Genomic DNA, 15967 nt, shown 5'->3' with positions numbered 1-15967 from the left:
TCGGGAAATTCCCGGACGATTATAAATCTGAAACCCCTGAACAAATGGATAAGGTACAGGAGATTCAGGATGGAATCCATAAAGTCCACAATTCCTCTCATAGACAAGGACATAGTGATGTGCAACTTGGATTTAAAGAGTGCATACTACCATGTCCCAATACACGCTTGTTACCAGAAGTGTCTGAGATTCGCCCTAACGAACAGAGGGGTAGTTTATTACTTTCAATTCAAGTGTCTCCCCTTCGGCCTAGCCTCGGCTCCAAGGCTATTTACCAAACTAATGTCGGAAGCAGTCGCCTATCTAAGGAATCAAGGTATTGCCATAGTACCATACCTGGACGACTTTTTGATAATGGCAAGGTCAGAGAATCTCCTCAATCGACCGCGACTTCACACTCCATTCTACAAGACCTGGGGTGGATTGTGAATTACGAAAAGTCATGCCTAGTTCCAAATTCCAAAATAAAATTTTTGGGGGTCATATTGGATTCCAACACTAGAACATCTTTCTTGCCAGAAAAAAGACAGAAGTCGCTAATCGAGAACGTATACCGGTTCAGGAAAAGCATTCCCTCTGTAAGGGAAGCAATGAGAGTCCTAGGCTTAATGATTGCCTGTATTCCCTGTGAGAAATGTAGCCAATTTCACTCACGGGGGTTACAGAAGCAAATCCTAAAATCTTGGAACAGAAGGCAAAATTCTCTGGAGAAGATGATGGGTCTTTCTCCTTCAGTAAAGAAGTCCCTAACCTGGTGGACCGTCCCGGAAAACCTGAAGGTAGAAGTTCCATGGATCCTTTATCCCTGTGTCACCGTTACCACAGATGCCAGTCAGTACGGATGGGGCGGACACATAGGAAGGACATACTACCAAGGGAAGTGGAGTCCAGAAGTGTCGGCCAAGTCATCAAGCTTAAGAGAACTGTAGGCAATTTGGAAAGTGCTCTACCATGCCCAGTCTCAGGTCAGAGACAGACACGTGAGGATTGTCTGACAACGTAACAGCAGTGGCATTTCTAAGGCACCAAGGAGGGCCAAGACATCCATCTCTACAACACTTGGCAGACCAGATTTTCAGTTGGGCAGAAAAATCCGTCAGGTCCATCTCGGCAGTTCACCTGGAGGGTGCCAAAAACCAGGTAGCAGATTTTCTAAGCAGAACGACAGTAGATCCCAGAGAATGGGAATTAAATCCAGAAGTGTTCAGCAATCTGTGCCAGAGGTGGGGAACACCTCTAGTGGATCTCTTTTCTACCAGATCAAATGCAAAGACCAGAGCATTTTTCTCTCTCAATCCTTTAGAGCAGGGGTGTCAAACTGCATTCCTCGAGGGCCGCAAACCATGCGTGTTTTCAAGATTTCCTTAGCTTTGCACAAGGTGCTGTAATCATTGTGTGTAGGTGATTAAATTATGACCTGCACAGTACAAGGAAATCCTGAAAACATGACCTGTTTGCAGCCCTTGAGGAATGCAGTTTGACACCCCTGCTCTAGAGTGAGCAGCGGGAGTCGACGCACGGTCTCAGCATTAGGGAGAAGGTCTTCTGTACGCCTTTCCACCCCTGCCACTGATCCTGAGAACACTCAGGAAGAGCAACTGTAATCTTGGTCATTCCATTTTGGCCCAAGAGGAGCTGGTTTTCTCTTCTATCCAGAATGACGACAGAAACGCCTATTCTCCTGCCGAAGAGGCAGGACCTTCTGTGCCAAGGTCCAGTGTTACACAGCAATCCAGATTCACTACAGCTCTCTGCCTGGATCCTGAACGCCTAACTCTAAGATCCAGAGGCCTGTCAGAAGAGGTTATCACCACACAGGCAAGCAGGAAACCAGTAACTTGAGCGATCTATAATAAGATCTGGAAGCGGTATTGTTCCTTTCTAGGAGAGGTTCCTACAGATACCTCAAAACCAGACATTCCTAAAATTCTTGACTTCTTACAACTTGGTTTTTAAAAAAGGCCTCCGAACTAGTACTTTTAAAAGTACAGATTGCGGCCCTTAGTGTGTTTTTTGACTCATCATTAGCCTCCCATCCTTGGATAGCAAGATTTGTCATACAAAGGATGAGACCTCTTGTGAGGAAATCGACCTGAATTTGGTCCTTAATGCACTGTGCAGATCCCCATATTTACTATCAGAGGACATGGACATTGCCAATCTCTTTTTTAAAACAGCCTTCCTAGTGGCCATCATTTCAGCTAAGAGATTAGGGGAAATGCAGGCTCTATCTATTCAGGATCCGTACCTCCGGATCTTTGACGACAGAATAGTCTTAAGACTTAATCCAGCCTTTCTCCCCAAGGTAGTCTCATCTACAAACATAAACGAGGAATTAATTCTTCCCTCTTTCTGCCAACACCCTAGAAACTCAAAGGAAGGGGTCTTATCATAACCTTGACGTTAGAGAGACAGTTCTGAAATACCTAGGGGTGACTGAAGGTTGGAGACGAGACACGAACCTGTTCTTACAGTATGGGGGACCAAATAAAGGTTGTAAGGCAGCGAAGTCAACCACTGCTAGGTGGATTAAGACTATGGTAAACCTAGCGTATACAGCCCAAGGGAAGGATCCCCCAGATATCCTTAGAGCCCACTCGACCCGAGCTATCGCTACATCATGGGCAGAGAAAGGGGGAGCTTCAGCAGAGCAGATCTGTAGGGCTGCGACTTGGACTAATCTTTCTACTTTTGCCAGACACTATAAATTAGATGTCTCATCAGAACAATTAGCTTTTGGTAGAAAAGTATTACATGCAGTAGTCCCACCCTATGTCTCCATTCTTTGGTATTCCTCCAATGGTGCTGTCAGGTGGTGAACTGGAAAATGGTAATTGGACATACCGGTAACTGTATTTCCAGGAATCCATCCAGACAGCACTACTAGTTCCCTCCCACTGCAAATATGTATTAATAAACTAATGTGATGTAACATTGGTATAAATTTGTTGAATAAACTTTTTTGCATCCATCCAGATGTGGTACTTGGAAAATCACTGGTGGGTGGAGTGGGGAGGGTCCTTTTAACCGCTTGTTGTTACTGTCCCACTGAGGGTAAGAAGGACATCCTCCAATGGTGCTGTCAGGATGGATTCCTGGAAATACAATTACCAGTATGTCTAATAACCGTTTTTTGCATTGCTTATTCTGAGGGCTATAACTTTTATTTTTTTTTGCTAATGATGCTGTATGGCGGCTGTTTTTTTGCGGGACAAGATGATGATTATTTCAGCGGTACCATGTTTGTTTATATCAGTCTTTTTGATCGCGTGTTATTCCACTTTTGTTAGGTGGTATGATGATGCGTTGTTTTTTTGCCTCGTGGTTTTTTTCTTTTCTTAATAGTGATCACTGAAGGGATTAACCGGTGGGGCAGTTTTATAGGTCGGGTCTTTACGGACGTAGCGATACTAAATGTGTACTTTTATCATTATTTTTTTTTTTATTTAGATAAAGAAATGTATTTAGTGAAAAAAAAATATATATATATATATATATATATATATATATATATATATATATATATATATATATATATATATATATATATATATATATATATATATATATATATTTCTATCCGCCAATAATCACTCCTACCATATATACCAAAGTTGGCGTATAGTAAAAAACTATTAACTAATAACCAGGCTATGAGGAGAACAGGTAAATGTATTAGTTAATATATACACATGTATACAAATGCATGGAAGCTCAGTCTCCCCAACCTAACTGTATTAGGGACCAAAATCTTGTCTCCATATATATAAAGGTCCCAATGTGCGGTATGACGCTAACAGACCATCATTGTACAATAGGAGTAAGTGTGCAAATACTGCAACATAAGGTGCCGAAAGTGACAGTCTCCTGTGACGGACAAACTTGCCATAAGTTGATGAGTGACAATAAGTGGTGCCAATAGGTAGACCAAATGTATGGGAGAGCTTACCACAAAAAGTATCCTGCGTCTGGTGTCCTTCCCTCCCGCCAAATGGGTGCCGTTTCGCTGCTCGCTTCTTCCGGGGGAATACTTTTTGTGGTAAGCTCTGCACTTCACATTTTTTTTTATATATTTTAAATCTTATATGAAAAAGTCATGTGTTGCCAATATGTACTTTTTGTTTTCATGCAGTGTTATTAATAAATCTGGAGTAAACCGAGTTGTATGGAAAAGACCCCGTTTGACGCACAATGGACCTGTGAGGAGAAGTACCGTAATAGACCAGATCCCTTTCCTTGCTGTTGCTCGTGCACTTGGTTAGTGTTTTACCTTGCATGAGTTGTCATCTATATATCAATATCATAATTGTATTTTAGTGGGGTGTATGGTATTTTCTTTTATATTGATTTGTATTGATTTCCAATTTTGCTTTCTGATTTATATACGGATACATAGTGAAATCCTGGGGGTAAAACAAACAAACAACTTTTGCATTGTTAACAAAAGGGGAATAAAAAAAAAACAAAACAAATGCCACTATACTTGCCTCCTCTTTGCCCGGTCCTCTGTCACTATACAACCGGGCCTCCTGTGTTGAAAGCGACCGTTGTGCTCGATCACGGGCCGCATCAGTCACATGGAATCATCAGTCTGTAGGATGTACCATTTGAGGGGGAGGAAGGAGCTTAAAGGGAAGGTGCCACCAGTTTTCTTGTATTTTGTTTTTTTGTGAAATTAAGCTTAAAATAGTAATTAAAATGTATTAATGCAATGTTTGCAAACATTTCTATATGAAAAATATTATATATTTTTCTACAAATATACATATTTACCACTAGGGGGAGCATTTTCCGTTTTAGACCTCAAGCAGCTATAGTAAGATTTAGCAGCTCTGCCCCAGGGATATTAGACCACCCAAAAGGGGAGGGAAATGGTGATGTCAGCAGTTACTGCCCCAATTTTGCTGCTAACAGTAAGAATGAAGAGCAGCATCACAGGGCAGCACCATTTTGTGTGTGACTGCCCTGTGACCTGCTATCACCAGCAGTTACTGCATCAGAGGCACAGCTTGTTTACAGAGGAGCAGAACATAGTGGACTCAGCAGCATTTTTTGTGAATAACATTCTTGCCATCCCCCTTCCCCCACCTTAATCCCTGTCCTGTCAGCTGCCCTGCTCTCTCTCTCTCTCCAGGTGTCACCTCCCTCTCTGCAGGTTGTGAGTGCAGCTTACCAGAGATCACAGGGACTGTGTGTGAGGGGGAGGGGGAGACATGGCAGGAGAAGCACACAGGGCAGCGTGTGAGGAGCAGAGGATGTGCCTGCTTGGAGTACAGAGGAGCAGTGAGGGCTTCTTCTGTCCTGCGATAGAGAGCACAGGGCTATAATAAAATGGCAGCTAGTCACACCTACAGCAGTGAGTTGTGCAGCCCACAGAGGGGTGCCCAGCTCACTGCTAATGCTGCTGCAATGTTACAGATAGGGTCCTCGGCGGTCTATTATCTCCTATGTCCATGGGGTGCCGTAATCTGACACTGATAGTGCCCTGCTACTGCTGCAAAACCAAGATGTCAGCCCCCAGTGCCTTCTTTAAACTCATATAACACATGAAATCTGTTTCACATGCATTTCAAACTTGCTTAACCCTGCTGTTCTGTTTAGATTTCACATACACTTGTACTGTTCCCGGTCATTTTTGACCGTCCTTATAAAATAATAATTTTTAGCTAATCTAAGTGGTTTTTTTAAACAGTTTTTGCACTATTATATTGCTTGTGAAGATGGTTGTTCAAATACCAGAAAAAAAAAAAAATACAAAGCTTGTTTTATATTTTTTTTTTATATCCAAAAGGGAACATGGTATTTTTTCGATTTTTGTAAAAATTGATTATTTTTGCAGATAAAAAAAAAATCTTGATCTAAATGTTAACTATAAGTAATAATATCAAACATTATGTAGATATACTTTTTTCAAAGGCAAAAAAAAAAAAAAAAAGCTTTTTTTCTCTATAAAATGGCAAAAAACTTTGTTTTTTTATACACTTATACTGTTCCCGGTCATTTTTGACCGGACCTAACAAAGTTGTGATTTGTACCTAATTCAAGTGTTATTTGATTACCTGTTGCATTGTTTTAGTGGACTCTCCATATGATTTGTATACTCCAGCTAATAGAAGTAACCCGATGTAAGCATTCATAGCCGTCACATCGAAGTTCTTCCATTTATCGCCATAAACCTTTTTTCCCTCAATGTTTGTCATTTGGATAAGTATATTTTGCATGGCTATATTTATGAATAATAGGAATGCCGATTGAATGTCATCAATTCTAGCAATTGCATATCTAGTGGGACCTGGAGTATCTGTGATGACATTTGATGAAGACCTTCTACCAGTCGGAGCAGGAGGCTGTAATTTCCAAACGACATCTTTGTTTTTTGAATTGATTTCTTGCGTCAGACCGGTTGTCGGGGTTTCCACATCAGATTCACCCTCAGAATCCGAGTTCTCGGCAATATCTTCATCCTCACTAATGTTGTCCTCTTCGGAGACATTTTCAGGTGGGACATCCTCGTCTGTATCGGAGTCGTTTATAAACTCCTCCAATTCAGCTTGGGTGAAGTGTCTTCTTCTCATGCTGTAAGGCATCACTGTTGAATGAAAAAATAAAATATATCCATAAACAATGAATGAAAAAAAAAAAATCAAAACAATTTCGCAACAATACACACAATAACGTCCTGTCACACATTGAGATATGCCCTGTGATTATGGTGCTGGAGCGTCGCAAACAAAAATGAGGCATGCACTCATTCTATCACAGCAGTGAGAATATGTACTCATAAGCAGACATTGAGTCTACACAACCCTAATGCTAACCCCCTATCATCCATTTTATCACAGCAGTGAGAATATTGAATAATTTTAGAATAAAAGAATAATTTATCTGTAACATACCTGTAAAAATGGGACTTCAGAGCTCTGACGTCTGAACCTCTGCTCACTCTGTGTTGTCTCCAGCTGAACTGAAACTCTACACTGCTATGTTATCTGTCTACAGATAAGATCAGAGCAGACACCACCCTGCAGCAGGAAAAAGCTCACAGTACAACACTTTAGGTGAATTCTGCTTAGGACAGCATTGCACAGTGTAATACTGTACAACCAGCAAACACATGGAAAATCAGAAAATCATGATTTACAATATGAAATGTTGACAACTGAATGGAACTAGATCTACCGTATATACTCGAGTATAAGCCGACCCGAGTATAAGCCGACCCCCCTAATTTTGCCACAAAAAACTGGGAAAACTTATTGACTCGAGTATAAGCCTAGGGTGGAAATGCAGCATTTACCGGTGAATTTCAAAAATAAAAATAGATCATTATTTCCCCATAGCTGTGCCATATAGTGCTCTGCACCGTTCATTATTTCCCCATAGCTGTGCCCCATATAGTGCTCTGCACCGTTCATTGTGCCCCATTGCTGTGCCCATATACGGTGCTCTGCACCGTTCATTGTGCCCCATTGCTGTGCCATATACGGTGCTCTGCACAGTTCATTGTGCCCCATTGCTGTGCCATATACGGTGCTCTGCACCGTTCATTGTGCCCCATTGCTGTGCCATATACGGTGCTCTGCACCGTTCATTGTGCCCCATTGCTGTGCCATATACGGTGCTCTGCACCGTTCATTGTGCCCCATTGCTGTGCCATATACGGTGCCATATGCTCAATGCATGTCCCACATATATACACAGCTCTGCCGCCTGCATGTCTCACATATATACACAGCTCTGCCGCCTGCATGTCCCTCATATATACACAGCTCTGCTCCCTGCATGTCCCACATATATACACAGCTCTGCTCCCTGCATGTCCCACATATATACACAGCTCTGCCGCCTGCATGTCCCACATATATACACAGCTCTGCTCCCTGCATGTCCCACATATATACACAGCTCTGCTCCCTGCATGTCCCACATATATACACAGCTCTGCTCCCTGCATGTCCCACATATATACACAGCTCTGCTCCCTGCACCGTTCATTGTGCCCCATAGAAATCTCTGCCGCCGCTGCTGCAATAAAAAAAAAAAAACACATACTCGCCTCCCTTGATTGCAGCTCCCGGCGTCTCGTTCCGGCGCCTCCATCTTCCCGGCGTCTCTGCTCTGACTGATCAGGCAGAGGGCGCCGCGCACACTATATGCGTCATCGCGCCCTCTGCCTGAACAGTCAGAGCGCAGGCGTCGGGAAGATGGAGGCGCCGGCCGGGAAGATGGAGCGACGCCCGGCGGCTGGAACGAGGACAGGTGAATATGACTATGAATATGTTCTGCTGTAATGTCTATTGTCTGTACAAGTCCCCTCTATAATTTGTAAAGCGCTGCGGAATATGTTGGCGCTATATAAATAAAATTATTATTATTATTATTATTATATGACATACTCACCTAGTCCTGGCGATCCTCGCGCTGTCCCTCTGCCTGGTCTTCGGTGCCGCAGCTCTTCCTGTCAGCGGTCACCGGCACCGCCGATTAGAGGAATGAATAGGCGGCTCCGCCCCTATGGGAGGTGGAGCCGCTTATTCATATCTCTAATGAGCGGTCCCACGTGACCGCTGAAGAGAGGAAGAAGCTGCAGCACAGAAGACGGGGAGGAAGGCAGGGACAGCGCGAGGATCGCTGGGATTAGGTAAGTATACCTCAGCGCCCTCACCCCCTCACCCGCCGACCCTGCCACCCACATTGACTCGAGTATAAGCCGAGAGGGGCACTTTCAGCCCAAAAATTTGGGCTGAAAATCTCGGCTTATACTCGAGTATATACGGTATATGAACAGCAGGGTAAATAAAAACCAGTGAAATAAATTGCGCATAGCTATACTGGAAGCGAATCCGTCGGCTGTATCGCAACTTGAAAATGTTGGTATGTGTAAATCTTTTCTGACCAAAAGTAGTCAGATACATTGATAAATAGTAGTAGATGCAATATATAGTTCAAAATGAGGTGATAGCACCTTTATTTTTGTCAGAAATTGTCTGGAGAGCTGAATAAAGGCCTATCGGTCATTTTTGACCGAACAGTACAAGTGTAAAAAAAATTGTACCAAATAAAGTAAACAAAAATTAAAAAAAAAAAAAAAAAATTCCCAGAGTACCCCCCTAATGACGAAAAGTCAGGGAGCCTCAAGTCTCAGAATCACACGCTGAATTTTTATAACATTATAGAATTTCAAAAACGGTCATTTTTGACCTAACAGAACAGCAGGGTTAAAGCAGCATGTTGTGCTACATTACAGTGATTTATTAATGACCTACAAACGCGGTACCTTCCCTTTAAAGGGAACATGTCACCATAAAAAAAAAAAAAAAAGGGGGGTGTGGTTTGAGCGCTGATGTGGTAGGAAGCAGGAACCCTGAGCTCCCTCTAAACCAGAGAATAATCGACAAAAATCGGACATTTAACCCGGATTCCTACATCGGGAGACTTTCCTAAGGGAACCTAGACCTGCTGGAAGCAGGTTCCAGAAGATTTTTAACCTCAACTGTGGATATAATTAACTTTAAACGAAAGGACACCTGCGTGTGAGAGAGGCGGAGGGATATACCTCACACACTCCAACGTGAGGAGAAAAAGAAACAGAGACTTGCCAAACGGACCCCAAGGTACTGTGAACCTCATCCCAATCCATCAGGGGACCCCCAGAGGCACATTCAGGAGAGGCACCACTCTTTTTTCCCCCCCAAACCAGACACTCTTTAGAGCACAGGATCGCTCATACAGAGCAGCTGCATAGGGGAAAAAATAGTCCCTGCAACAGCACAGATCTAAAAGGCACAGCTACAGATAGTGTGCCACTAAATTCAGCCTGCGGGGCAACTTTATTTGTGCTACATATCCCCAGCGATCCCCCTTCTTCCCCACCATAGGAGGCACACAAGTGGGAGAGCTTAAAATCAGGGGCGGACGCATACATCACTGCAAGTGGCAGCGGTGGAGTGGTTCTGGCCGCACTTTAACAGCGGAGCTCATTACTCTGTGCAGGGCGGAGGGATCTTAATTCCGGCCACACACCTGCACTCCCATACAGCCGGCACATAGTAAAAAAGAGGCGAAAAAGTTCCGGCCGCTCAGCTTCATCAGCAGCCGACGTCTAGTGCAGGGCGGAGGGATCCGCAGCTCCAGTCATTCCCCTGCACTGCTTACATCTCCGAAACGTCCCACCAGCAGCACTGTGTGCAGGGCGGAAGGACACGCACTCCTAGCTGCGCGCCTGCACTACCTAACGCTGCCAACTAACTAACAACAGCGTGGTAGTCTCACCTGCATTGGAACCCCGGCGATTAGTGTGCAGTGAAGAGCAGAGGGACCAGCAGCCCAAGTCATACCCCTGCACTATTTTTTACTCCCAGGAGTCTCACCAGACTGCATTAGAACAGATGCTGCAGGCACCTCGCACTATATACAGGGCGGAGGGATACAGAGTGTAACCAAGCAACAAAATTGCACACAGCTTAAAAAAGCAGCAACAGGCTGCTCTGCTCCAACACTGATTAACCCCGGCGCTCCCACGCTCCATATTCCACATCTCAGGCCCTATTGACGTCCTGGGAACGCGGTATTGTTAAACAGCAGAAAGCAGCAGACTGCAAAGTCGTAACTGGGGCTGACCACACTTAACACCGTAACAGTAGCTCTCGGACTACACCGCTACCCCCGGTATACAACTCATCCCGCAACTAAGTGAAGCGAGTTAGGAGATAAAACCCTATTGATGGGGCGCATGTGCGGAGTACGGCAATGACAGACATGTTGTGCTGAGCTCTGCTGCCCGACGGACCCCATTAAACCCTCTCCAGCGACCGGAGCGCAGTAAAAATTCTCCCTCCCTGGGGACAGCACGCCTTTAAGAGTGGGACGATCCGCAATGCCAAAAAAGGGAAGCGCGACACAGCCAGCGGGCCGCACCATTTCAGATCTCCTTATGAGCAGCACCCCTTCCAAAATGGCTGCAGTAACTAATCCCCCACCAGCCTCTGCAACTCATGGCGATGGGAGCACAGAGCAGGATGACATTCCCCCACAATCGGAAGCGATGATCTCAACGGCTGCCCTCACGAGATCACTGCAGGAGACCTTTAGAGAGGAACTTACCACCGCTATGCAGGGTATCTCTTCCCAGTTGCAAGATCTAGCGCAGCGCACAAACAACTTGGAGGAAAAAATGGATGTCGTCTCAGATGCGCTGGAGGATGATCAGGAAACTCTCAAGCTGCATACTGACCGCATCACTGAGCTAGAATTAAGATGTGAGGACTATGAGAATAGATCCAGAAGGAGCAACATACGGATCAGAGGTCTTCCTGAACATGTTGTTGCCCTCAAAGATACAGCAGCAGCCCTCTTTACGGCCCTTCTACCTGACCTGGACCCATCCCTACTTCATATTACAAGAATACACAGGGCACTGGGCAAGCCACGATTTAATGATATGCCCAGAGATGTAATATTAAAGATGCATTACGAGGAGACCCGTGATCAGATCTTGCTGGCGGCTAGAAACCATCCTATCTTACCCGGCCTGCCAGACTCAGTGCACATTTATGCAGACATTGCGCCCACCACACTGGCCAGGAGAAGGGCCCTCAGGTCAATTACGACCTCTCTACAGGAGGCCCAGGTCAAATACAGGTGGGGCTTCCCATTCGCCCTCATCTTCACATACAAATCCCAACTCTATACCTGCCGATCCCTAGAAGAAGGAACTCAGGCACTAATTAAGGCTGGTATCACACTATCTTCAGAGGCCTCCTCGCTCCCACAGAGAAAAACCAGGCCTGTAAGGGAGTGGAGGAACCCTCCCAGAACAAGAAGCCAAAACACTCAGGTCACTTGACTTGCATAACCCAGGATTTGGCATCTTCAAAAGGTTATATGTAACTTTGAGTTTTGTTGTGGGGCCAGTTGTTGGTTCTGCCCTGCTCTGAAACTAGGTCATCTACCTAGCAGTTAACTCTCGGTCCATTTACAGTTGAACTATCTACTATTACGTTAGCAAGTACCCTTTTCCCCACCCCCCTTTCTTCATTATTCCCCCCCTTATCACCCCTCCCCCCCCTTTTTTTTTTTTTTTTTTTTTATTCTCTCTCTTTTCCTTTTCTCATCTCTCTATTTCTCCCTCCCTCTCTTTCCTCTTCCCCATATTGTAAGGTCAACCTTATATGACTCAAGGGTTGGGGTCCTCGGGGTTGCAACATGCTGCCCAACCTCGGCGAATTTTGGTGTCCTTCTTAATATGGGACCCCAGATCGCCGCATCTTGTGGGCTCAATGCCCTTTGGAAAACTTATGTTATGTTCTATGTCGACGTCTCCCCCCTGTTTGTCTCTTTCCTTTCGTTTCCACATAGAGATTATTGCTGTGATGGTGAATTTGTGGGTCAAGGTTGGGTGGAGGGCGATGGTTTGCCTCTTATTAGCAGTGTCCACTTAACTAAACATGTGTAGAGTGCTCTCCCATAATGTGCGGGGCTTCAACTCACCTCTAAAACGTAAAAAGGCCTTCCTCGATTATCAGAAGCACAACCCAGACGTAATCTGCCTTCAGGAAACCCATTTCTCCAATTCTTCCCACCCCAAATTCCTGGATGCACATTATACGAAATTCTTCCTTTCAACCTGGGACCGCAAAACGAGGGGCGTGGCTATACTAATTAATAACAACCTTCCATTCCAACCCACTAACACGTATACAGACCCTGAGGGCAGGTTCATTATCCTGATGGGAACCTTGCAGGGTCTAAATATATGCATTGTTAATAGCTACCTGCCAACTGCCACTCAGACTCGAGTCATACGTCTAATCCTATCAAAATTAGCTTCACTCTCATATCACCATCTTATATGGTGTGGTGACTTCAATCTCACTCTGAGCCCGTCACTTGACAGCAGCTCACTGAATCGAGCAGACATATCAAAAACAGATAGGAAAAAAATCCTACAAATGCTGAAAGTAAATTGTTTGGCAGATATCTGGCGAGAGCTAAACGGCCCTCAGAGAGGATATACATATTTTTCCCCCGCACAAAAGTCCTATTCCAGAATTGACTTACATCTCACCTCTTCCAAAACACTCCCCTCGGTTCTATACTCCCGACATATAGTATCATCTTGGTCAGACCATGATGCCGTCCTTTCTGCATTTAACTTTAACATTACCACTTCTAGGCTGTTCAGGTGGAGACTGAACGAGTCCCTACTAACAGACCCAACGGTCTGATCTACAGTAAAGGACGAGCTGAACCTATATTTCCAAACTAACAATACCACTGACGTGTCCCCGGGAACTGTGTGGATGGCACACAAAAAATTTATAACAGGGACCCTGATCAAAATTGCCTCTAACAAGAAAAAGCAAAGGTCTGAGCTACAATTGCAATTAGAAAATAAACTCTCAAAATTAGAACAGGCAAACCAAAACCTCCCTTCACTTTATCTAATCAAGAAAATTCGGGATATTAAATTACAACTCAATACCATTTTAACAAATAGATCAGAAAAGGCCCTGACATGGACTAAATCTACTTTTCACAAATATGCTAACAAACCAAGCAGCATGTTGGCCCGTAAACTTAGGAGTAGAGAGCTCCTGAATAATATTGCCTCTATTAAAGATCCTACAGGTCGTATTACTGCCCACCCAGATGTAATATATAAAATGTTTCAGCAATATTATCAAAACCTATACTCCCTCCCGCAGCCCCCTTCCCCGATCCGCATTCAGAACTTCCTCAAAGATCTGACACTACCTAAAGTCCCAGACACAGACACAGCTTATCTCCAAGCACCAATCAACTCTGACGAAATAAAAGCAACGATAAAAAATTTGAAAAAAAACAAGGCTCCTGGGCCTGATGGACTCACAGCACAGTACTACAAAAAATTTGACAGCTTACTCATACCTCACATACAGAGCTTCTGTAATGCTCTACTAAACGGAACTCAAATGCCACCTGAATTTTATATTGCCCACGTAACTGTAATTCCAAAACCGAAGAAAGATCACCTTTACCCCAAGAACTATAGGCCTATTTCATTGCTAAACATAGATTTAAAAATTTTTACATCCATAATCACGGCCAGAATCAATAAAATACTACCCATCCTGGTTCATCGAGATCAGGTAGGGTTCATCCCCAAGAGACAGGGCCCTGACAATATTAGGAGGAACCTTAACTTAATACATTCAGCTAATCACTCCAAGCAATCCTTACTCTTGTTAGCACTCGATATAGAGAAGGCCTTTGACTCGGTATCATGGTCATACTTATTCGAAGTCCTCACTAAGTTTGGCTTCCCAAGAGGTATTACCTCTTGCCTTAAACTGCTATATGATCGCCCCACGGCCTATCTGAAATTACCTTCAAACCAGCCTACCCCTATTAACATACAACGTGGTACCAGGCAGGGATGTCCGCTTTCTCCGGCCTTATTCGCATTAGCCATGGAACCCCTAGCGGAAGCTATCAGAGCCAACCCCAACATTAATGGACCTATAATTAGAGACGATCAATACAAGGCTAGCCTTTTTGCAGATGATCTACTATTATCCATAGTCAACCCCGCTATTACACTCCCAAATCTCTTTGTCGCTCTCCATGAGTTTGAACTGGTTTCTGGTCTCAAAATTAACGTTGACAAATCTGAAGCCCTATTTATTAACACCCCCAGAGACATACAAAACAACATAACACAATTTAAGTTTACCAGAAATGAGCAGTACTTAACCTATCTCGGCATCAATCTAACGCCCCATAGGTCGACTTTATTTAAATGGAACTATGCCCCCTTAATTAAAAATCTCAAATCGGATCTTACCAGATGGTCATCTATGCCCTTATCCTGGTTAGGTAGGCTACACGCCATTAAGATGGTTTCCTTACCACGATTTCTGTATGTTTTCCGATCTTTGCCCATCCCTGTCCCTGCCAAAACGTTACTAGATATTCATAGCACGATCTCAAAATTTTTATGGCAGGGAAAAAGACCTAGGATAAGACTTAAAACCATGTTTATTAGTAGAAGACGAGGAGGTATGTCTCTGCCCAACTTCACTTTATACCATAGAGCGGCCCAACTAGCCCAGCTAATAAGTGCTAATGCGGACAACCATAGCGCACCCAGATGGGTGAATCTCGAATCTCACTTCCTGACCCCATTCACTCTACCAGGCCTCATGTGGTCGTTGCAAAGACTTCCAAAAGGGATCCATGTATCAGCTCCATTCACAGCACACTCCCTGATGTTATGGAGGAAGGAAAGATTTAAACACTCCCTACAATCCAAAACTTCCTTAATGACGCATATTTTTCATAATCCAGCTTTTCCACCAGGGTTGGAGCCCCGCCCTTTCCATTGGTGGGTGTCTAGAGGTCTAAATACCCTTAAACATCTTACTTCGCCATTTAATATTCTACTCACCAAACAAGAGTTCATCCAAAAGTACTCTCCACCTAGCTCTGAAATATTGCGTATCATTCAAATTTTTCACTTTGCTGAACAGATCCTGGGACATGGTGTCACCCACCGCCCATCGGGTTACGAGCAAATATGTTTAAATGACCCACTGGGCAGGGGAGCCATCTCTTTGATTTACTCAAACCTAAACGCAATATCAGAGGATGTAAAACTCACATATATGATACAATGGGAAAGAGACCTTAATAAGATAATGTCCCCATTGGAGTGGCAAAAGTGCTGCTGCACCCTCTCTAAGGGAAGTCTTCAAACCTCTTTAGTTGAAACATCCATCAAGCTCCTACATAGGACATATTTAGTTCCGAGCAAATTACATGCCATCTACCCAAATCTATCAGATCGGTGTTTCAGGGGGTGTGGAGCTCTGGGAGATCTAAAGCATACGTGGTGGGATTGTCCGGTCGTTTCCACACTCTGGTCAAAGATCAAATCTATTGTAGAGGAGCTTTATGGTGGAACGATTCAGTTAGACGCAACGGTGTT

At 44.1% G+C, this 15967-nt stretch overlaps 1 protein-coding gene across 2 annotated transcripts in view; it reads left to right on the top strand.

Moving 5' to 3' along the window:
• PPM1D (protein phosphatase, Mg2+/Mn2+ dependent 1D) overlaps positions 1 to 15967 on the top strand; it is an 80736-nt gene that overhangs the window by 42832 nt on the left and 21937 nt on the right. For both annotated transcript variants that reach the window (XM_069757225.1, XM_069757224.1), the window contains exon 3: positions 4133 to 4257. In XM_069757225.1, coding sequence (XP_069613326.1) covers positions 4133 to 4257 — 125 coding nt within the window. The remainder of the gene's footprint in view (positions 1 to 4132; positions 4258 to 15967) is intronic.

The sequence above is a fragment of the Ranitomeya imitator genome, chromosome 3, assembly GCF_032444005.1.
Source record: "Ranitomeya imitator isolate aRanImi1 chromosome 3, aRanImi1.pri, whole genome shotgun sequence".
NCBI lineage: Eukaryota > Metazoa > Chordata > Amphibia > Anura > Dendrobatidae > Ranitomeya > Ranitomeya imitator.
The sequence above is the reverse complement of the archived record's forward strand: the minus strand, read 5'-3'. Positions and strand labels throughout refer to the sequence as shown.